The sequence below is a fragment of the Pyxicephalus adspersus genome, chromosome 12 (genome assembly GCF_032062135.1).
Source record: "Pyxicephalus adspersus chromosome 12, UCB_Pads_2.0, whole genome shotgun sequence".
NCBI lineage: Eukaryota > Metazoa > Chordata > Amphibia > Anura > Pyxicephalidae > Pyxicephalus > Pyxicephalus adspersus.
The window spans coordinates 28,736,975-28,761,761 of record NC_092869.1 but is presented as its reverse complement, the minus strand read 5'-3'; the positions used below and the strand labels follow the sequence as shown (position 1 = coordinate 28,761,761).

The 24,787-nt window shown below is 37.1% G+C and overlaps 1 protein-coding gene across 1 annotated transcript in view; it reads right to left on the bottom strand.

Annotated features, from left to right (window-relative positions):
* RPAP1 (RNA polymerase II associated protein 1) overlaps window positions 1–24,787 on the bottom strand; it is a 38,424-nt gene that overhangs the window by 11,227 nt on the left and 2,410 nt on the right. The window contains exons 2-18 of the mRNA XM_072427825.1: window positions 24,169–24,376; window positions 22,567–22,715; window positions 20,475–20,567; window positions 17,205–17,373; window positions 16,149–16,313; window positions 14,906–15,094; window positions 11,281–11,396; window positions 10,653–10,751; window positions 9,154–9,255; window positions 8,375–8,542; window positions 7,130–7,324; window positions 5,146–5,280; window positions 3,451–3,630; window positions 2,665–2,822; window positions 1,955–2,134; window positions 797–998; window positions 18–127 (exon numbers count right to left, since the gene is read on the bottom strand). Of these exons, the coding sequence (XP_072283926.1) occupies window positions 18–127; window positions 797–998; window positions 1,955–2,134; window positions 2,665–2,822; window positions 3,451–3,630; window positions 5,146–5,280; window positions 7,130–7,324; window positions 8,375–8,542; window positions 9,154–9,255; window positions 10,653–10,751; window positions 11,281–11,396; window positions 14,906–15,094; window positions 16,149–16,313; window positions 17,205–17,373; window positions 20,475–20,567; window positions 22,567–22,715; window positions 24,169–24,355 (2,597 nt within the window). The 5' untranslated portion in view covers window positions 24,356–24,376. The remainder of the gene's footprint in view (window positions 1–17; window positions 128–796; window positions 999–1,954; window positions 2,135–2,664; window positions 2,823–3,450; window positions 3,631–5,145; window positions 5,281–7,129; window positions 7,325–8,374; window positions 8,543–9,153; window positions 9,256–10,652; window positions 10,752–11,280; window positions 11,397–14,905; window positions 15,095–16,148; window positions 16,314–17,204; window positions 17,374–20,474; window positions 20,568–22,566; window positions 22,716–24,168; window positions 24,377–24,787) is intronic.

The window sequence follows — 24,787 nt, the reverse complement described above, 5'->3', positions numbered from 1 at the left end:
ATAACTCAAAGGTTTACCCGAGTAGGTCCCACATTGGCTCTACAGATGGATGATTTAGAAAGGGCAGAAGAACACCTTCTGTCAACTTCTCCATTTCCTCATTACACAAAACAGTATTCAGAGAGGGCTGCAAACAGAAAGAAGATCATTGTCAATGTATATTTATATTTATAGACAAAGAAAAGCTATATAATCCCTTCAAAAGTGGCACTGTCCACATAAAACCCTCAGATGTTTGCCCTAAGTTTCAGGAACATGAAACTAATATGAATTATCACCACATAGCGGAACTAAAACTTTATTAATAAAAATTGTGATTGTAAGCTCTTCTAGGCTGGGTCCTCTCCTCCTGTGTCATTGTCTGTATTTGTCTGTCCTTTGCAACCCCTATTTAATGTACAGCGCTGCGTAATATGTTGGTGCTATAAAAATCCTGTTTATTAATAATACCAATAATAATAATAAAAGGTAGGTACTTAATTGCAGAACAAACAGGTGATTTCTTTTTCTGTTCCTAGTTCCGATCCTTTCATAGGATATACATTAAAGCTTACCAAACAAGATGTACTTTTACAAACTAAAGCTAAAAAAATGTTCATTTCCACTAGAGATTAAGATACAGCATGTTACTCAGGATAGCAAACTACATGTGCCTATCTATTGTAATTAGGAACTCACTGTCAAAGTTAAAAGGCTGAGACATATTCTGGGTGAAAGATAAAACAATGATTACATTAAATATAAAAATTAAAAATTGACGATAAAAAAAATTAAACAAGCAATGATTATTGTTTACCTGCCGGCTAGCAGCCTGGTAGTAAGATGCAAGGAAGGTAAAGGATGTAAGAGTAAGGGGCTGAAGTAGGTCCCAAGAGCTGGCATTTCCAACCTCTTTCAGACATCTCTTCAAGCATCCTTCTACTATGAGTTGTAATCCAGTGACATTATCCCATGAGACTGCAGGTGGAGGAATCTGAGGTTCAGAGTCAACAGGAGCACTGCAGATAAACAAATGGCATATTTATTAGATTGAATACTATTCTAAACCAAGCGAAACTGTGTTTATGTGGGTTTCAAAATAGGCGGTGAATGTTAGCCCATCATAGTAAAGTTAGGCACAAAGCATTAGTTTGGTGTTTAGGCATATTTACAGGAGCACTTAGAAGAGGCATAAAAATGAAATAAGGCAGTGTAATTTTAAGACACAGGCTACCAGAAAAAAATCACATTTTACATTGATTAGTATTAATTTGATTTTTATATCACACTTTTGCTTGTTGAAATATAACTTTTGCAGGTAGGCAAAGGTTATCTTTTTAAATTAAAAAAAGCCTGTACTTAAACAACATAGTAACTACTGCTTACTCCCATCTGAAAATTTTAGCTGCCTCGACTCTAATGCTAATCCAAAGGCTTCAGTCATTTCTGAATCACTGACCCAGACCAGCATAAAAGTCTAAAAGTCAGTGTGATGTCACAAGTCCCTGGTCTGCATCCTGCTTCTATGTCAGTTGCTCAGAATGTACTAAACACATTGGGCCTGATTTATTAAAGCTCTCCAAGGCTGGAGAGGATAAACTTTCATCAGTAAATCTGGGTGATCCAGCATTAACACTAAGTAACTAGCATTCTTACAGAGTTCAGATATATAAGCCTCCATAATTCCTTTATGTATGTTTTATTGAATACACTTTCAAAAATAAATGTGATGTGCAAAAATTCAAAGTTTGGGGAGTAAAATATAAATACATATTGTGGTTGTATAAAGGTATTTAATATACCATATGGGAAACTCCAGTTTTCTTTAGCAATCTTCAACTGCTGTGTTACATTTTATGTTAGAAAGGGTTCGATTTCCACTTTTCGGAATAAAAAAATAACACTGTACAAAAGACATAATAAAAAATAACACAGTACCAGAGAGCACTGTGTAAAATATTTCTCATTTTGTTACCTGTGTAACTGTGCTTCAAGTTCAGCGGAGCAGCCTGCAGTCTGAGTCACATGACTAAGCAGAGTAATTACAGCTGCTGCCCGCTGGATGGAGAGGGCTGCAGCGGAGCTGTTTTCTTTACAGGAGGCAATCTTGCTGGGCAGAGACTGGAGAATCCTAATGAGAGCTGGGTACAGTTCTCTAAAAGACAGAAAGCATTGAAAACATAAGGGTGTGTGTCCAAGGGGCTTTTGTTTAATTACATTTCTGTTCATACAAACCTATACAAATGCAAAAGCTGCTTGAAGCAGGCCAAAAGCAAATCTTTAAGTCAGCCGCAGGTGACATGCATGAGATTGGCAAATTTTTCAGTTTGAGCGAAAAGGTTTCTTCTGCGCATGCCCGAGATGCTTGGGCATGCACAGAAGGAGCACCCAAGAGCCTCCCAGGATGCCTGACGTAGGTATCGTGGGAGGCTTTGCGCTCCCATTCATTCTTGATTGCCTAGACGGCGGAGAATTAGGGGGCGTTGCTGCGCCCTTTTTTATTTAAAAAAAGGGTGTAGCACTTAAAAAAACAAAAAAAAAAAACAATAGAATTTTTACTTTACATAAAAGGGTTGTCTACCCTTTAATGTAAAGTGGACTTTCTGAGTTTAGGTACGCTTTAAGTATGAATAGAGAGTGGGATATGATATAAAGGATTCATTGATAATAATAGCAACAACTAACTTGTATATATCACAAGCTTGTCCATAACCGGCAGCGATAGCCCAGAGGCGGAAAGTCTCAGTACTCAGTCGCTCAGCCTCCTCTCTTACCAGAGGAAGGTCTTGTGGATCCTGCACAGCAAATCTACTCAGACGGCTTCTCATGTCAAATGTGTGCAGCTAGGGAAATGAAAGAGAAATAAACTTTTTACTGTGATCAATAATACCAACAGCACCCAATGCCTCCTAGAAATAGTAACGTACCATACCAGAAGGCAATACTTCTATAAAGCTTGATTTTTATGTGTTTTTTTTTTTTTTTTTTTTTACAAGATTTGGGATACCTGAAAAAAATCCTTATAAAGCACAAATAATTCTAGGAACCACTAATAACAAAGACTATCGCACCTATTTTATCAGTGATGTCTGCTATCTATTTTCCAGCTTTGAAAATATTTCCTCCAAGCAGACTGATAGTTTCCTTAACTAAGGAGCACAAGAAACATTCATAGTAGCATGTAACTTCGGTAACCGCTGGAAAGCAATATATATCACTTCCCATTTATTCTCAGGGAGATGTCTACACATCCACTGCTTCTTTCATACAAGAAAGCTTTTAGGATAGTAGAAATTATTGTCAGCCATCATACTATCATCTATGATTTTTCTTCTCCAATGCCAAAAAAAGTATCCTGTAACTCTACATTACCTGAATAATGAAGAATGACTTCTCTCCTGCCACAATGCCAACCTTGGTGTGAAAAAAACTTTAGATACACTTTATGTTAATTATTTCTAGAATACTTACTAGTCTGGCAGCTGAGTGGCGGCTAGAAGATGCTAGCACTCTTAGAAATTTCATAGCAGCTGAACAGGGCACACCATGGAGACTTGTAGGTGCTAGGTCTCCTGTTTCCATTGGCATATTCCATTGCAAGGGCAGGAACTCATACACTATTGTCTCTATCAGTCGTGGACAATCCAAAAGCTGAACAAAAAAAGAGGTCATAACACAAATCATTACAACTTTGACATACAAATTTGTATACTTTTAAAAGTATAGGAGAAAATCAGAGAACCCAAAGCAAACACACCAGTACATACACTGCACATAGATTAGCGGACCCTAGTGCAATTTAATGCAAAACCTCAGCACTACAGGGTAAGAGAGGTAACCACTTAGTAACTTAACCACCTAATTTCCCCAAAATCTTCATGCTATCTGTAATCCTTAACTACAATGTACAAAGCAAAGGATTTTCAAGGCACTATTAGTTTTCTAAGAAAATAGCACAGCAAGTTACCTCATTCAGTGCAGTGACCTTGTCTCTTAATGTGATCTAAACAGACAGAAATGTTTTCTTGCTTCTACTAATTCTATAATATTAACATAGAATGTGTAACAACCAAGGCTCTTTCCATAAATACAGTGGAGAAGTATGCACAACTATCCAGGAACAGAAGCTGTGTTACTTGCAGGATTAATATTTGGAAAATAAACAGAAAAAAAAGAATTCTAATGCAGACAATTCAACTTACAACTGGTGCTATATATATTTTAGATTAGATTTTGTTTAATAAAATTTTGGATATAACTGGAGAAGGGAAGGATGTTGAGGCAGAAATGAACATTACTAAGTAACTCATTCAATTGTGTGTAAAATAAAGCTAGGGAAAAATAGACTTGTTTTTCATTTGTTAGTGATATTTTCCATCTACCAGAATTAAAAAAAACATTTTAGTCCATGTCATTATTATTATTATTATTATTACACTGTATTTATATAGCACCAACATATTACGCAGCACTGTACAAAGGCGATAGTCGTGTCACTGTCCCTCAAAAGAGCTCACAATCTAATGTCCTTACTATAGTCATATGTCATTAATACAGTCATGTCAGTCATGAAACATATGTAGAAAACACCACGCAATCCCTTTACCAATACCACCAAAACAGAAAAAAAACAGCACCAAATATGCTGGCCAGGAATCAAGGACCAGTAATACAGACACAAATGTTATTATGTACATATAAAAACATTAAGGAAACAAACTCTCACCCCTAAACACATTTAAAACCCATACAAACATATAGAGCTCATTACATATGATGTGTGTATTTTCACACCCCCATGCACATCACTGGTCCCAGAGCAAAGCCCCAAAGAAAGTCTGGGGCTGTAATGTGCTGGCATGGTTAGAAAAGTGAAGACTTGAGGAGCTGGATGTATGGTAGTTTATAACATTCCATTCTTCCTTACCACATTAATCAGATGCCAGCAGTAAAGAAATGTACAAATCATTTTAAGGTATAGAGGGGCGATGTCATACCGGAAGTGAAGAAAAAGTTCTCAGCCTTGTGAAATGCCAGTTTCACAGAGCTATTCTCTTTATTCCTGGTGGCTGAACAGAACTGTATAGGTATTGTTGGGAGGAAAGCAAAAGAAGGGTTAAGTGAATTTTGTTTCTTTACCCCAGACAGGCTCTGAGCAGTCCTTACCTGGCTGCAGGCTGTTGTAGAGTGACGGGCCACCCTTGTGAGAATGTCCAGAATATTCAGAACCACAGTAGGTGGCGGTCTTACTACCTCCAAAATATATCTAAGACGGTGAAGAAATTTTGTCTTCAGGAGACCCTACATGTAAATAGACATATGTAAAAAAAAAAAAAGACATCTGGAGACATTAAACACTCAAAGACACAATTTAGGGATTAAGATTACATCAGGTGCTAAAGAACAGGGGTGGGTTAGAATTAGCATTGATGCTTGATAAATGTTTAAAATGTAAAGTTCAGAAATTAGGAATAGACACCCCCCCCAAGAAAGAAGGAAAAGAAAGCCTAACATTTGTCCTATAATTAGCCCACCCCACTTTTATCAAGTTAGATATATTAAATTGATGTAGCCACTGGTTACTAGAACATGTTGTATGTTTTTTCTTAAGAACAAGTGAACTGCATGAATAGCTAAAAACTTTCCTTAAAAAAAATACTATAATCTTCTTTGTAGCATACTCTGAACCCTTTAAAGTTGAAGTTTATTCTGTTACTTTTTCACCTTTCCTGGTTACTTGTACATATATTATATATAAGAATTATACATATAATATATATAATTTTTTTTAAAACCTTTCTATTTTTATTACATACCTTGTTTTAGTGTAGGAAGATCATGTCCGAAGATCATGACTCCTTTCTAAAACTATAACAGCACCCAACCTCATGCAGCCCAAACTAGGCATCACCCACATGAACTGTTGAGCCTCCCCAATAAAAGGTCTGAACTCCAATAAATGAAATGGGTGGGTTTGGGATAGTCAGGATTAAGAGGAAAGGGGTAAATGATGCTGAACATTTTCCAGCCGGGATACAAAGCTCTAGCAGACTTGCTACAAGTCTTGAGTACCCAATATGAGAAGTTTACAGTGTGCAGTAAAGTCAAAGTAAGCAGGTTTAGCACAGAAGCAGATTCTGTAAAAAAGTGCAAGATGAAAGGTAAGGCTAGAAGTTGACTTTATATCAAGTTCCCCAACTTTTTGGAGCTTACGGACCACTAAATGCACAGACTCCGGACCGCGGATACTTGCATGGGGAGCCGTCTGTCATTCAAAGGGAAGAAGCTTCCCCCAGAATGGCATCATGATACCAGTACCTGCTCGCCACCTAAAGCCAGCGATATGTACGGGAGACATGGTCCGTGGCTCTTGCCAGGGCACTCCCCCGCTGGGGGGGGTGCACTTGCCGGAGCCATGGCCGCCCCTTTTTTTTATCTGTTCAATAAGTGTAAAAAAATGAACGGTTGGGCCTTTTAACACTTGCAGTTGCTTTCCGCATAGTAACTGCTCCTAAGCGCTTATCAAACTGCTGCTACGCCTGCGGAAGTGGCAAACCGCAATACAGATTACTGATTTTGCAAACATTGCCCTTGAGTTTGTGTTGTGTTGTGGTTCTTCCTCCACAGAAGAAAATGCAAACTTGCAGCCAGAAGTAATATATTGCTTCCATGAACTGCACTGTGACCATCTGCAACTGTGTGCACAAAGTTGTTCCCAACCAGTTCTATACAGATTAATAGATGAGTCTTGAAAAAAATGTATTAGCTAATAACGTATACGCTTTCTGCTTCCGGTGTACTCAATTACACTGTTCTCAATTCTCTTTGAGGACTAGTCTATGGTATAGAGAAATGGAGGGCAAGGCTGTAGTCTAGACAAGACAAAGCAGTTCCACTGTTAATAAAGTTTAGTGATCAAGCAATATCAGCCAAGGACACAAAGTTTGTTATTGGCAGAATCAACTTAGGGCCACTAAATACAGCCACTGAGGATGAATAAAGTGCAACGTACTACATTTATGTTTTTTTCTTAAATACAAATTATGTATCCATAGATAAAGATAAACAATGCCACCTGCTGGAGAAAATCATGAAAAGGTTCACTGCTATTGTGTTTTATTCAGTCAATTATTCCTGTGGTGCTTCTTACTTTTATAGAATCATAACGTGCCACTTCTAGATCAGATTTATTTTCCGCCTTAGGTTTTTGCTTTTCTTCTTCAGCTGTTTTATGGGAGTCTTCAACCATATCTTCATCTTCTTCATCCTCCTCCTCCTCTTGATTAGGCAAAAAAGGGAAGGCCTTTGTTCCTTGGTACCATGAAAAGGTCATGTCCAGGTATTCCTGCACAAGAAATAAAACAAAGATCAATAAACACCTATCGAAGGTATTATCATCATAACTACTTTTCTTTTACCAATCATCTGCTTTATGTAACAAATCTGTGTAAAACGTTAGTCAGAGATTAGTCGTTTAAGGAACACTATCGAGAATCAAACTTGGATTTGTCCTATTTTTAAATATCACATAGAAACATCTTTGTTTAAGTGTTAATTATGGATAGATATTCTCGTTGCATCTGTGAACCTGTACTCTGTCCACAGGAGAAAAGTAACAGATTTGCAGATAGAACCCTGTGTGGCACTTGTGCTGCTTGCTAATATGCTGAAAAGAAACCAGATGATAGATTTTTTGTCTGCTGCTCCCTCACTATCCAATGAACAGGCTATGCTACAGCAGCCTAATCCTTAACAGACAAGAGTGTCATCTGCCTAACTGTATGTGCTGTGTGGCAGAACTGTTCATCTCTCAGGACTGATTAGGTAGGCAACTACTATATATGTATATAATTTGTGCATTTAGAATTAAGAGTGAGAGGGACTCATTATTAACAGCTTAATATTCTTCTGCTACTTCAATGCAGCCAAGTCACAGGCTGGGGGCAAAATTTTGATATCTAGTGACAAATATATATTAATGCAGGGAACGACCAAATTGAAGGCTGGTATTGCTTTTTTATTTTACCTTTAAATAGACTATTCTACATTAATTCTGCTCTAGTTGTGTAACAGAATATTTAAAACATAATTCGAGCACCATTTAAAGTTTTACTTAAAATCTGTATAGACTCAAGTGTTGCAGTCATAATCTTTTTATGGTGTTTTTTATGTATAAGAAAAAGCCAGAATTTCTTAGTTTTTTATACACAAGTAAGTCTGGTTGTAGCCTATTTTATATTGATATATTGATGTATGTTAGACCTTTCTCTTTGGCAGTCCAATACAGGTGCAAGTCTGTTTTATGACCTCTTTAAACCAATGGGAATAATGCATGAAACAATTAGTGGTTTTCTGTTTAGCAAACAAGCCAATAAGCCTGTTGAAATAAACATACCTCATCTTCTGGAGACACAAGTAAAGCATGAAAAGTGGAAACTGCTGCAGAGATGACATTGTCTATGTTATCATCTATAGAGAATCTCAGCAGGAACAGGAAACCAGCATCCAAGAGAAGACGGAGCACACTGCCCTTAAGGACTGAGGTAAATTCTCCTTGCTTAGCCTAGAAGAAAACAGAGAGCACATACTGATCAGTAATCCTGGTCCTCAATTTCAAACAGAATGATGCATAAGTTTACCAAGTGTGGAATCTAATTTTCAAAGACTAGAAGACTAGAAAACTAAATCCTGTGATACTCACCTGTCCATGTTCTGTTGTAGGGCATCTTCTTCTTTCTTCTCTATCTTCCTGCAATCTCTGGTCATCTTGGTTGTCCAGGCCAGGATGACATAACTCCCACACAGAAGTTCATTCAGTCACCCCAACCACAGGCAAAGTTGAGATTGCTGGGTATCCCCAGCATGCACAATTTTTCATTTCTGACATTTCCCCATAGCAATCTCCTGTCCCTGTCTGCAAAAAAAGCCCTGCCTGGACATGTTTTTCAAATGGAATTTTAGTTTCACTTTAAAGAAAAACTTTGGTCAAAGTATTAAAAAAAAAAAACGGGTCTTTGAATGTTTACACAGCCCAGTACTGTACATCCTCCAGCAAGAACTTATTTAAAAATATATATATATTACTAATTATGATACAATTTCACTTTATAAACATATGACCTGTAAGACAAATGTAACTGTAATTGATAAATATTTATTTTTTTTTCCCCTTACCTTCTTCACGATACGGCCTAATACTTGCAAGGACAAAGTCCTTTGTTGAATGAACTGGCTGCGAGAAAGATGGAACAGTTCTTGAAGGGAATAACCGGCTCTCTTTATAAAAGAAAAAAAAAATATTAGATCAGCAAGAAACATATGTGTGCGGACCATTATTCCCTATAAGTTCTGGAAAAGATGCTGGTTGAGAAAAAAAGAGGGCACATTCATTCTTGTGTGTTGTGGCAACCCGTGCTAAAATTCATATTGATGTGCATTACCACAGCGCATGGCAATCAGCTCTAAGTGTGGTGTTGTGTTATTTGTTATGAATGCCATCCCAACACAATACACAGTACAGCCCAAGCATCATAACACATATACCATAATAGGAACAAGGTAATGAATGTTTTTTCATCTGCCTTGAAATCTGGGCAGCCTTAATATAATGCATATTATCAGGAGCCATAACAGAATACTTTAGTGTGAATACATTCGACATACAAGATAATCCATAAAAACTATGTCCAGAATTAGAAGGGGAATAGAAGGGGAGTGGAAGGGGTTGTTCCCTTGTCTGTTGTTCAGTGCTATTCAGGGATCCATTTGACAGATTTGCTTTCACTTCCTGTCCTACTGAAATTTATCAAAAGGTAGTAAGGATTAGTATGGAAGATATCAACTATTAAATGGTTCATAACCATTAAATGAACTTTCATATTTTGTTATCCTCTGCATGAATTTTTGAAAACTAAAGTGACTTTGGATACTTGGCTTCCTAAATCCACAAAATCAATGCCCCTTGAGTTGCACACTATTTACCCATGGATAAATGGTAACCATATAACATAAACTTTAGACTAACTATCTGCAGATCAATTTTTCTCCTTACTATCTCTATTCACCCTTCATCCTTCCTTCCTTACCAACCCACTTCTTTATGCTCCCCTCTTTCCTTCTCCCTTTTTTTCTTTTCTTTCCGAATTGATATTTGTACAGTTGGTAATTTTAGGAACATACGAGCACTGTAGAGTCAGGTGCTCAGACTACTGCTGAGCAGTCTGTTGTGTTCTCTGGAGAGAGAAGAACAAGCAAGAGGCTTTAACCATAGAGAGATACACTAGTCTGTTAGATGTGAGTTTTTTAGTCATTCAGCATGGTGGATCACTAAATAACATCACAGGAGACTTGTACTTACATTACATTTTTGTGGTTGTCTTAGGCCTTTCACCTTTTCACTCACCATGATTTCCCCTCAGTCCATGCCTGTTTCCTCCAGATTTTATTCTATTACACAAGTTTTTTCCTCTTGTCACTTTCCTTTCACCGTTGTCCATCCTCTCTATACTTTTAAGTGGCTTTTTCATATTCACCTTACTTAATTATTTTAACTGTAAATGTGGTAAACCTTTGTGTTTAATACGTTTTTGTGTTTTTTTCTTCCTAATGATTTTTGAATGTAAGTAAAGTCAAATATGCAATAAAACGGGCACATAAAAAAATTAGCAGCTCACCTCAGCCTCCTCTCCATGGTGGTGTAAGCCCATATGTGTAGGAATCTCTTCATCTGGAGGTATCAGATCTCCCTTTAGACTAAATCGAGCCTGCATTCCCTACAAAAATATGACCCACCAGTGTTATACAGGAAACAAAAATATCATTATAAAGCAATGCCTGAAAGGCAATTTAGTATTATACAGCTGCATTACCAAAGCCAATAACGGAGCCTAATGTACATTGTTAAATTAGAAGTAATCCCTAATGCAAGGTATCCCACTTGAACTCCTTCAACTCTACCAATCAATGATTGCAAAACGATCATGTGATCATTACAATTCACAACAAAATTTTCCAGAATTATTTTACTTTTTTCACAGTGTTCTGATAGCTAGCTGAACCAATGATAATGACAAACCTGCTGGTCACCTTTAAGTTCACAAACTTTAACTTAGGAAAATATATTTTTTAAAATAATTTTAAATATAAATAAATTACCTTGTTTTTTATGATTAGATGGCATTATATAGTAACATGAGGGTAGTAAAATTTGCTAAATACTTGTAGTTTCTGTTCATCAATTGTGCTACTTCTAACAAAGTATATGAATCAAAATAATACAGACAAAAAATATTCATGTAACACCTTTTTGGTTTTCTTTTGCCGAGTTTGGGGCAGATCCTTTGTCCACTCCAGCTTTTCAAACTCCACTGAATTCATGTGTACCCATTCCTTCTGAGGCTTCACTGGAAGATCATCAACTGTACCACAAAAAATACACAAGTTTAGCACAAATGTATAAAAAGCAAACTTTATACAGTTCCACAAACTACAAAGTTAATTCCTAAGACCTTTGCATAGGTGCTATTTGCACAATAATCCTTGCAAATTACACTAATGCAAACCAATATTACTTTGCAGAAACATGTAAATAAAATAAGACTAACACACATTCCACACAAGGCAATTCATAAAAATGTAAAAATAATTATCATATACAATTAAATAAGTGGATTGGTTCCACACAAATCTTAAAGTCATCTCCCAGTTTCATGAAAACCTAAAATAGCCATATCACAAAAACTGGCTTGTATTAGTGCATTGTATACACCTATAGAGAGTTCTCAGACAATTTTCCTAATAGACAACTATTGTGGTTTTAAAGGCTGTCAACAGTTGGTGCCTCCTAGCAATTTATGATGACCTGAGATCAAAAACAGATGTAAATCCTGGCATGCTTTTTGTGTCCTTTTGCACAAAATATATCCATCATGTGCTCCTGGTTATGGGATTTTGAGTTATTGCTTTATATTTGTATTACTGTCAAAAGACCATAAGTAAAACCATCTTTAATATAAAATAAAAAAACTGTAGATGCTTTTCAAGCCTTCAAATAATTGTACATAAAGTGTTGTGCTGTTCGTAATAAATATTGTGCTTTCATCTGAAGTAGAACAAGTCCCAGCATGAACTCAGGCAGGAGCACATGGAAAGGGCCAAATTAACTAATTTGCTTTTGTGTTGGGTTGGGGAAGGTACAATACAATGCAAAGGTGAAATCACACAAGATCACAGGTGAACATATGCAGGAATTAGCAGCCATGGTTTTGTAGGTATTTTCAAAAGAGTGTGGAAGCAAAGTGGCATACAAATAGAATGTATGAGGTTCTATGAGACATACATTAAATTTGGTGTCTCAGATATGTGACTTGACCTGTGCGATTATCTGCAAAACAAAAACTGTTGGGAGCCTTGGTCGGTAAGCCAGGGAAACAGTGTGTAGGATTTACTAAGGATGGTGGCCATGTCTTAATAACCCATACTGCATTTGACTATAATATCAGTCCAATGTGATGCAATATCAGACCAATCCTGTTTCGAAGAGCATGTCTTCTGCCAGCATGCTCGAAAGAAGGATTTGCAGATTTCAGTGCCATACATCTAACTCAGCACTGAGAACAAGTATCTTTCTCTACAGCATGCTGGCAATAGAAAGGCTCTTCAACCCTAGATGTGGCTGCTTTCTAAAACAACACTACTATAAAGCTCTGAACAGTTTGGTTTTAAACAATCCAAAATATATTTAATATTTTAAACTAAAAGTGCAGTTTATCCTTTTGAACCTATCGTGATTTTTTAAAACATTCATAAATAAATATGCAAAGCACTCCCCAGTGTGTAGACTGTAAAACAAAAACTCAAAAAAGCTCCAGTCTGGCCCCTAAGACCCAGATACTTCTTATACTGGGAAAATGTTAACCTTTATCATTGTATTTATCTTACTGTACTTTATCATTCTCTAATATACTCACTCAAACCAAATTCATTTCATGTCTTCCAGATATTCCAGGGTGTGCCCAATCCTGTTCTACAATGCTTTGCATGTCAGTATTAGAACATTTTGGACTTTCTAAGGACCATACCATGTTTGGGTTCAGTTTACTATAGTAACAAATATTCTTGTTTTCTAAAATTTAGTTAAGCTATGTGACCTAAAGCCTAGTACAGAGGAGAACATATACTACTAAATTTAAACAATTGATTTTCCAATCAGTAATTGATTAGTTGGATATCCCAAAACACCAACCACATGGTTATGATATTCTGCCCCTAGGATCAATTTGTGTTTAGTTTTGATGGATTAATTCCATGTTAACAAAGTTCTACTTTCAAAATTTGAGATCAGGAAGGGTTTAACTGCAGAAAGAGACAGGCAATGTCCCTTCTGCAAGAAAACATGTTTACCTGCCTGATCGCTCCATTAAATTGTCAAAGACGCTGAGCTGCACATACGGCACATCCTGGCTTTCCCTGCAGCTACTAGGACTGAATATTACATCATTCCAACCTAGCCAATCAAGGTGGCTGAAGATCAGCACAAGGAAGAGAAGGAAAAAGATGGCAGCATCCGTGAGAGAATGGGATCAGAATAGTATTGGCTGGGTTTAGTTCTACTTTAAAGCACATATGACAAGGGCTCTTTTGATCAACATTTACCTACATGACAGAAACCCAAAACTTTGGTACATTACAATGGATGAGCAGATAATTTCCCTTTAGATTCACTTCAAATCTAATTGTTGAATGGATTGGAAATCAAATCAGAAAAGAAAATTGCCCTATATGTTCAACGCCTAAGGAAACCACCATGTTCCAAAAACATGCAGTTAGGTTAATTGGCTCCCCCCAAAAAAATTTACTTTAGACTTTAGACTGCTAAAGACATATGACATTAGATTGTGAGCCCCTTTAAGCTACTGACATGAATATGGACTTTGTACAGCGCTGCTTAATATGTCGGCGCTATAAAAAGCCTGTGTAACATTAATATTACAATTAATGTTAAACGTCAGTTTCTCAGGGAATACAAAGAAAAGCAAGGCATGGGTTTCACTAATTTTTAAAAATGCTGCCCAGGTGTAACCAAACTTACAAAACAACTGTGGCTCCATCCACACACCATAAAGGTGAAAGGTCTACAACAAAATGAAAGTGAGAGTACAGAATCCTGATTCTTTATAATGTGGCAATATTTTCCTTCCACATTCTTTCAAACTTACCATAGCCATTTCCAGATGTTTGCGTAAACTACAAAGGCTCCAGATTTGTGGCCCGTTCAGTCCCGAAGTTATATTTTTGCTTTTCTCCTTCTCTACAGTTAGAACCTTTTATATGTTCACATTCTTTATACCTTATTAAATTTTTTAAGTTTAAAACCCACAGGTAATAAAATCACACTGCTTTAGTAATACGCCTTTACTAGATAGGATCCTAAAGTTGGATAAACTGGATGTCACACAAATTATAATTATAACAATATTCTTTCATTTTCCTGGCCCTTCTTTTATTTGTTTAACAATATGACATGAATGATAGTTCCAAATTAAATTTTAGGCCTAGAGTATTTTCTAGGTAGTTGTGGTTTGACACTTGCCATCAAACTTTCACAAAAAGAAAAAATAGCTTATTCATCTATACAACATATACACACTGTAATCAAAGTAATGTACTTGCAGTAAGGGATAAATCTTCTGTCATGGATTGATGAATAATGTCTGGTATAGATGTAAACTATTGACATAGTTCAGTAGCAATATATTATAGATGTTCAATTTTTATGGGTCTGATAAAGATTAGGACCATTAAAGTGAGGGCACAGAGGACTGCAGGTCTATTACTCAAGCGTTCAGTTCTTATGCTGAATTCGTACCCACTACTTAGTGCTATTGATCAGCTCTGCAGAGGTACTGTCATGATGGTGAATGATTACCTGACAAAGCAGTTTGATTTTCTTTTTCCTTTTCTTCAGGAATCCCCTCTGATGCTTGTGTTTGTGCAGCAGGAGCAGAAGATTCATAGCTGACAGTCTGGGGACCACCTGCTGCGATGCTGGCACTTAAATTACCCTGGATGCCTGGCTCTTTATTCTTTGATCTCAAGAATGCAACCAATTTAGGGTCTAAAAGTAATAAAATGAAATGGAGAAAAAAAAAAGAGAAAATGTCATAGATGTAACACCTTCAAGCATTACATTGTCAATATATTGACAATGTTAATCTATAAAACAGAGAGAAGGATTTATTGCCTATTGAGTTATTGGACCATTAGTCTGAGTTATTCAACCTGTTAAAATTGCAGTAATAATGACATTACACCAAAACAAAGGAAACATCACAGATCCTTTGTTTCTTCAAGGGTTAAACTTTCATTTTAAATACGTGCTGCCTGGCTGGACTGATTGTGACCTTATTCCCTGTAGTTCAACTCTATGAACCTTGTATTCTACAAAGTCACTCTAAGGACCAGTATCAAGCAGTGGGAACAACACCGGTCCCTGTGAAGGTAAGGACTAAGATGAGATTGATGCCTACATCTTAATTCTGTATAATACACAAGCAATTGTTACTGATTGTGTACAAAATACCAAATTAATAATAATGAGAAAAGTAATATCATTTGCATTCCCTTAGGTACTGAGAAACTATCCCAGGAAAAATGTACACACACTCTCATAATCCCTTAAATTTATATAAATTAGGTGGGCCATACCCCTTCAGTCAAAGAAACAAAATGAAGAGGGTATGGGACTGGATATAAAAAAAGTGGAAAATGTGTTTATTAGATGACCAGTGAGTAATATTGTCAATCACTGTACCTCAATTTCATATTTTATCTGCTGAAAAACAGTACCAAAAATAGTTGGAGCTAGTTTGGGTATTTCTGATTTATATAAATATATAATAACAATCCAATTTCTAGATATCCACACGTAAAGTCAAACCAAACTATGGACATCTTTGCTGGTACCGCATGATGGTACCAGCATACCTAGTACCTAATAAAGCTTTTGGTGATTATGATTTTAACAGTCTGTAGGTATGGGACATATTTGGCAATCCATTGTGGGTTTGTAAATCGAGTTCAAGGATAAGAACCCCTGTTCTAGTTGTTTATTTGCACATTTTAAATTCACCCAGCTGATTATATTCGCTGACCAACAAAGCTGAACATACCAAGCTGGGAGAGCAGCCGCTCACGCTCTTGCAGGATCTCCTTCTCAGATAAAGCCTTCAGCTTGTTCACATTCTCCTTGTGAATTCTCTGCGCCTCTTCATGAGCCTCTGAATTACGCAGACCTTCTCCTGTAATCAGATGGGGCTTGTCTTCATTTCTTTCACCTGTAACACAGCAGAATAACCAACAATAAAACATTCTTCACTGAAACAATTTGCATAAAATTGTATGCACAGAAACACAAGCATGTTCTCAAACCAGCATCCTAATGTTATAAAGATAACAGACATATTCAGAAATTTAAAGGGAATCTTTCAATTTGCTGACTCTGCTTTTGCTCTTTGCTCTTTGAAACTTTACTTTGCATAATACACTCCTTTGCTGGTCTCCTGATGATTCTATTTTTTATTGATCAGTACCAAGTCATTTGGAAAAACTTGGTGTTTACAAGTAGGAGGGAGTGTGTGCCCAAACAGCCATTCACCAGGCCTAAACACTGTCATATAAGAAAAGGGTGGACTAAGCCTGTGTAGGCTTCAATACCATCTGACAAAAAGCTTTACAAAAGGTTAGAACCCCTGATGCCAGTAAAGAAATGGAGTAGCAATGAAGATGATCAGGGGTGGCTAGGTTATTTTTTTTACAAGGAAGAATCTTCCTTGGCCTATATTGGTCTATTTTCACCAGAAGGGTGGTGCATAGAGGTACTGTTCATTTTAAATAGCACCCCAAATCACTGTTGCACTCATGCAACACAACACACTCATTAGGAGATCTTCACTTTCTAGGAAAGCCACAGTGGCTGAAGAAGCTTCAACTCTCAACACAACTTCAAAACTGGATGTTTGGCCTTTAGCTGTACACTGTGGTTCCTCTTGCTGGTCTTAGTCAATACTGTGTCCTGTAGAGACAAAGAGACCAGCGGATAGATGCAAATTTTAGTTTGCATACTGAGTGAATAGTTCTCTTTTTGTTCTGCCCAAATTCTTCCTTTCTTTCTTCCACTTGCACCATTTACAAATTTAAAGGAACTCTTTCATAAACTGATCACTTACCTTTAAAATTGGAAGATTTGCTTTCATTCGGGAGGACAAGCGTAGGACTGACAAGATGCTCTGACTGAGGAAGGGATGAGAAGGACTCTGCTTTTTTTGCTGCTTCAGCAGCTCTCTTAGCAGCCATTTTTTGAGCAAAAATGCTGACTTTCCCAGTTCCAGGTATAGCCTGTATAGCATGACAGATGAACAGAAAAAAATTATCCACATTTATCTGATAAATTCTACCACAGTGCCATGAAACAGAATAGAAAAAAACAGACAACAGATAATTGACATTGAGATTATCTTTATCAAAGCTTGCAATCTACTTGACAGCAATAAAAAATTCTGATCAGCTACATTATGTGCCAGTCAATACTGCTTTAAATACTTCAATTCAGAATCAAGGAAAAGTACTTTTGATATTATTTTGATATACAATTTATTGTACTGTTTTGGTATTGATAATTAACAATGACAGAATAGAGAAAATGTGTAGAAGACATTTCTAATCTTCAATTGCAAATGTTACAATGCTTTGAGGACCTGTTATAAAATCTCAATAAACGTTACCATATGAATGTCATTTTCAATAATTTTGAATCTGCAGCTTTCAATAGGACCTTATTTTATTTCAGGCACTTCCTCCTACAGGGTGAGAATGTTTTTTCTTGATTTACAATTGAGCTCCGGTTCTGTTACGTGGACTTTCAGTGGAGACTATGAGTAGCATACATTGAATAGGGCAAGGGCTACCCTGAATCTCACCCTGAATGCCATGTAGCCATCACTCGAGTGGATATAGAGGAAATTGCTACAGCAGAATAGTAGTCTTGAGATGCAACAAAGCATGCACGCAAAACAAGATAAAAAGCAAAGTTTTTTAATAGGTGTTTATAGGCTTTACAATAACAAGTGGCAAGTAAAAGCTCACTTCTGCTAAAGAGGAAAGGTTTCTATTTTTCCAGTCACTTGAATTGCACATTACAAACAGAAAGTACAGCCCCCCAAGGCTAAATACTGGATACTGTCAAATACTTACATATATACCAGCATGAATTGTAATAAGCACAGTGCTGGAGGAGCCCTTGCAAGCAGAAATAAACATGTTGGAAAAGAAGATCTCACATCATCATGACAATTGCTTGTCTGTTGGAGAGTCTCAAGGTACAAAAACAACACACAGATATAACCTGCAGGTAATAAATAGAGAAATCTCAACCTGGAAGGCCTGATGGGTGATTTGTTACTGCAGGTGCCTCCTGTGTTACAATGCTTTTTATAAGCCATGTGTCATTTGATGAAATTAAAAGTGTCTGCAGCAGGCTCCCTTCCAATGCTTTCCTCACTAATGAGCTGTCTTCACTGGGCATGCAGTGAAATCCATCATGTTTTATGGTTTCCAGGGAAACTATGTCATTGGATCATATATTCGCAGGCAATGTCACCAATGTCTAAAAATGGCTTTCAATGGCGCAATGTAACCAGACAAGATTGCAGGGACAGAAGGAAAAATACATTGTGCCTATTTGTGCAGCCTACATTGGACTGTGATGGGTAAGTAGCATGATGGAAAACAAAGCCATAGCACATTTACATGATGCTATCTGTGACCACATCTCAGGAACAATCAAATTACACAGAGTTGATTAACAAAAAAAAAACTAAAAGCTTGCAAAAGTATGAGATCCTATCATATAAATCTCAAAGTCCCTTGTGCCTTAGTGCTATACTTACTAGGTGCACCCTTCCAAGGATGTAATTGAGAACAAGGATGCAACCACAAAGTGTACCGAATATTCAAGTCATGGTCGTTGCAGCCCAATGAAACAACAACTACTTCAGGTATTCCCGTGCTAAGTCATACAACCTAATTAATCTCCGTTTTCAATTATCTTGGGAACCACAGCATTCTGGATAGCCAGTTGTGATCCTCTGCTTATCTGAATTTCAAATATATTTACAACATTTAATATTAATAAGCAAGTTTATGTAACCTCCCTGGTGGTGTTCCCGAGTGTAGCCCAGGGTTAATTTTCAGTACCAAAAGCGGTAACCCTGAGCTAAACAGTAAGAGAGTTTTAGAGCTTACCCGGTCCTCACGTGCCCGTGGCGTCCTCCATCGATGCCTGCTCGGCATCTGTGTAGCATGACAATGCCCGCCCGGCATCTGCGTCCCTGGTGTGTGAATGTTGGGGATGCAGATGCTGGCTGGGCATAGGTCATGCGCGCATACGGCTGGGCGGGAAATTTAAAATATAAAAGTATTTTTAAATGTACCGCTTTGACGTTTAAAAAAAATACTTATTATTCAAACTGCCAGAGAGGTTTAAATAGTTGTCCTAACAAGTCCCACCATTTCTATCCCAGTCTGGGACTAGGGAGCAGTTTTTCTCCTTACAACAGTAAGACACATGTACATGTTTTGTTCACTATTCATTGTATGTGCATACCTTATTTTCTGAAAGCTCAGTTGGGTGTGAAATCTGTAAAGTAATTTTTTTCATGAATAAAAACTCATATGTGAATCTCAATAAATAAATAATTAAAAAATGGAACCTCAATGAACCTGAATTCTGTGTTGAAACACTTGTTGACTGCCGCTAAGTCAGCGTTTCTCTGTTCTAGAAATGTCCTAACGCTCCCTTTATTTATATTTGATTTAATAAAGTTCATGAGATCGATGAAGATCTTACCCCTAGGTTTGGATGACACCGGGGACAAACTCTTACAAATCATGTTCCCTTGGCATCAATTTATGAAGATGTCAGAATACAGACATTACCTGCCTAATGTTAGTTTATGTATGTTTATGATGTTCTATTGAAGTTCTCCTCCTCTGGACATGCCTTAGGGAGAACATTGCTGTATAGAGTTTTGAGTTACCATAAATATTATTTGTTACAAAACCTCCAGATTAAAAGTAGTTTCATTGTTTGAAAGGATGTAATTTTGCTTGCATTCAGTGTCAACATATTATGTTTGGATTGTTTCAGATGTTTTCTCTTTTTTTATTAGTATTTTTGATAAAGTTAAATAAATAAATTAAAAATGTATAAAAACAAAAATAAACAACGGGATTGGTAGTTCTAACTTCATTAGCTGCATGTGGATGCATTTCAGGACAGTGAACAGAAGTCAGATTTTCAGGAAGTCAGTTATTGCATCCTCCATCTCTTTCTCAGTACAAATGTCCACTCAGAATTTATCCCATATAAACTTCATATCTGACAGCCTGATACACTGATTAGTTTTTTTAAAAAAAAAAAAGGGGGAACAGACTCTCACCGCACTAGGTATCTCTGATCTGTGGAAGACCCGGGGAAAGGGCTCTTCTGTAGGAACAGGTGCTGTGATGGTGGCATTACTTGTGTCTCTTTCCTGGAGGTACAAGAAAAAAATACTAATTATTAATTGCACCTTTGTAAGTTTAAAACACAGATCACTCTAAACCACTGTTGATAGCGACACATGCACTGTGGATTTTTTGGATATAGTAATATAAATTTGCTCTGATAAAATGTCAAGCTTCATTCTATGACTATTTTAAACTTTAAGCTTTCCAGATTGCAGGGGTTCTAACCTCCAGGGCTCTTTCTAGAATGTGTAAAGTTAAACATAACTACATATTTTCGAAAATGTGTATGAATATTACTTAGAAGAAAATGCAAGCTGATTTTGTAAACATGGAGGATTCCAAGAATAAGGAGCTCACATATTTAAAGGTTTAATACACTTCATGTTATAACTCTGCAAGATCTAACTCCTAATACCCCAAATTCAAGTGGACTGTGTGAGGTGTGGAGACAGGAAACAGGTCTGTTTGCTCTGCGAAACTGTGACGCTCCTCTCCCTGTCACTATGCTCCTACTGCCCATCAATATCCATTGTTAGCACATATATACTGTTTATGCAACATCAGCAATACTGATTGGTTTCTTGTGTTGCTGCTCCCTCTCCAGCCTGAAATGTGCTGCACACCTGATTGCAAAATGCTAAAGTCAAGTCACTTACAGTTATTAAATATGCATGTATATAACTAAGTACATGTAAGAATGTAATAATGAATACATAGCTGCATTATACCTGAGTAGAGTTAAGCATTAAGCAAGTAAAATAAAGCTTAGTACCCGTCCTAAAAGCCAAGGATGGAAGCAGCCATTCTTTAAAGCCCAGGCAAATACAAAAGACACAAGGTGCCTTACAGGAATACATTGTAACTGTAGTTCTGCATACAAATGATAGAAGCGGCACAGTGGTTAATTTGAATCTTCTATATAGGCAGTACCAGCAGCAAGAAAACAATGGGTTAAATCGTGCCAAATGTATTTCTTTGATTGTAGTACATAGCTGAGAGGACCTACAGTCAGTATTAGGCTGGGGATCTATTATAGTGTGCTGGAAGATGCACAGAGAATCTCCATTCATTACCTTACTCATGGCAGGATCCACATGAATCTCTATGTTACTCTCTCACATCATAATTTTCAATACATGCAATACATAGACATTATTCCTGTACACCCATCATGTGACACAAAGCCTAGGCAATGATCACATGGTGCCTGACTACCAGGGGCATTGTGCTTGTTTCAATCCATAAGAAACTGCATACTTGTGACGTAAGAGGATGAACAACACACAGGCTGCATAGATAGATAGAAATTAGTCTTTTCAACCCTAAAATGGGTGTAGAGGGGTTTGTTTTTGTTAGTTATTGATGAAGTAGTAAACTTCCTCAATTTTTTCAATAAATTTCAAGTTTGGCCACCGACTTGGTCTAAGTTTTTAATTTCGGCCCTCTGTGTATTTGAGTTTGACACCCCTGCTTTATGCTGTCCCTGTAGAGTAGGGGTATAAGAGGAAAAAAAGGGGCAATCAGTAGGGAAAGCAGAGTGACAGAGAGATGAGCTTATCACTTTGCTGCTTCTCTTTTCACTTTCCAATCAGATTTTGAGGTGGGTCCAGGACGACCTGGGCTCAGAGGAAGAGACCATAAAAATGTTTGTCATTGGGCAGACACTTTGCGACAGAAAAAAAGTACTGTGGGAGAAATCTCTGGATTAAAGTTGAATATTACTGTTGTTTTATCTTTAATGGGTTATTTCATTTATACTATTTTAGGCTAGAAGAATTAGGAAGGTTAGAACCTCAGTAGGTTTTTTTTCAGTGTCTGTGTATTCCCTGGAAAGTTCTCACCACATTACTTAACAGGAGCTAATTTCTTAAATGACACAGATACCATAAATAATCCCAAAACAGGGTCTGAATTTTCCAGACATTATTCAAAACTAAAAACTTTCCTGGAGATGGCCTTTTTTAGCTTTGTCTGTTGTGGAATAAACGTTGACACAAAAAGGAGATGTGTAAAAAAACTCACAATAATTTTTGAGATAACAGCAGTAATATGATGATCATGTTGCTCCAATATATCTTCTGGATCAGCTTCAGCAAAACGGACTCGTGCGTCAGCAACCTTTGACTTTTTTGATGGTCCCGGTGTTAAGATTGGTGGCAAGTCGGGGAAATCTGAAAGACAAACAAATATCAGAATATATTTATTTCATAGTAATAATGAAATTATTAATTATGGAGGTAAATTTATACACCCATAAATAAACAATATGCACAATTTAAAAGATTCGAACAAGAAAGACCCTGTGATAACGTGGTAACGTGACACTTAGTCATGTTATACTACTTAAAAAAAAAAAAGAAAAAACTGTACATTGATGAAGCACAGCTGTGAGCTTTAGGTAAAAGAGCATTATATAGAAGACTATTACAGTGTTTACCAGCCAGATTCCCAACAAAAGAATAATTAGGTTCTCCTTTTTTATGAGGGGCAATATGCATAGCCTATAAATAAAATCCTGAAAAAAAAAACATTATCCTAAAGAGTAGGTAAAAATCAAACTTGGCAAAAAAAAAAAAGAATAGGTTTAAGGGCACCATGCAAGGTATTCAAGAACCCTATCATTGGTCAGAAAAATTAGAAAAAAGTACATGAAGCCTGTAAAAGAGGAAATAATCGTCCAATCAGTGGAGACTCCCACAGCAGCCACTGATATCTCAGATCAGAAGTGTCAGATGCCTGGTTCATGGCCAAGCACTGTGGTTCTACATGCTGCCACAGTATTGACATTGTAGCCAGCAGATAAAACACAACACTAAGCAAGAAACATGTATAGGGCAAATCCATCATGACAGAAATATGGAGCCTGACACAGCCCAGTTGCCTAGCTGACATGCTAATCTTCTGATCACTGATGGAAGTACGCACACAAGTATTTCTGACATTTTTTTTTTTTTAAATACAGGTAATCCCTGGGTTTAGGATATCCGACATATGGGCAACTCCTAGATACAATCTACAGAAGCTTGGTGGGGTGGAGGGGGCGGTTTGCATGACTTGCAGAAAAAAATCTTTTGCTAAACACAGCTGAGGTTGTGGGTGATCTTAGGGGGGTGAGCTCTTTCTGCAGCATTTTATAACTCTTTAATGACTAAGACAAACTCTGGAGCTGTTTATTTTTGCATATCAAAACACAGCTTGCTCCAGAAGTTAATGAATGTCAAGGCTACATAAAGTTTTTTTTTTTTGCTTTGTGATTAACTCACATCAACTCACAGGATTTTATACAGTAACTGACACCACACTGCCTAATAATATGTTCAGACAAACATCCGTCCTAATTGCATTTATAAAAATAATGTACCTGTTCCAACCTACATACAATTTCAACCTAAGAACAAACCTACAGTCCCTATCTTGTATGTAACCCAGGGACTACATGTACCCTGTGATGCTTCCCTGATCTGCATACTTGTTTCAGGTCAGGGATTCTGAAAGTATTAAAAGTGGCTAAAGCCAAGAAACTGGCATTTTCTAAAGCACGTAAGCAATGTTTCTCTCAGGTTAGTTATAACAAGTAAAATAACAGAAAGTCACGTGAAGTATGTACACAGCACACATCTATACCTTCCATAGACACGACATCTCTCTCCTCTGATGGTCCGCTTGTCTCTCTGCCTGTATCCTCACCCCCTTTCCTCTTATCACATTTTCTCACAACCTTTGCAGCTGCAGGGCCACCAGCAGCAAGAAACTGACTCTGAAACTTTAGTAGATCATCTTCGGACTCCCCGGGCTTGGGTCGTGATAACATCTTGGCATTCTTTCAGGAGATCTAGTACAAAACGTATGCACATCAACTCAACTATAAAAGTTAATCGGGACTTAAATGCAGTAATTAATGGATTATTATTTGTACAACAATATAACCTATTTTTGTTTTGATTAGACCAGCGAGAAGCAAGGGCTTCTGTCATATACAGTCTGCCACCGCCTTTAGAGGTAATGTGTCTATCTACATATGTTAAAAACAAAAAGTGCCAATATCACTGCGCATGCATGAGATTGAGCACTTTCTTTTTCCCATTATGGGAAAGTTCCTTGATGATACATGCCTGATCTTAGCCATGAGCAGAAGGAGCAGCCCTTGGATACTTTTGTCTTTACCATTGCGGCAGTAAAGACAAAATGGCAGGAAACCATTGTTCATTATATAAAATGGATATTGTTTTATATATGTTAAAAA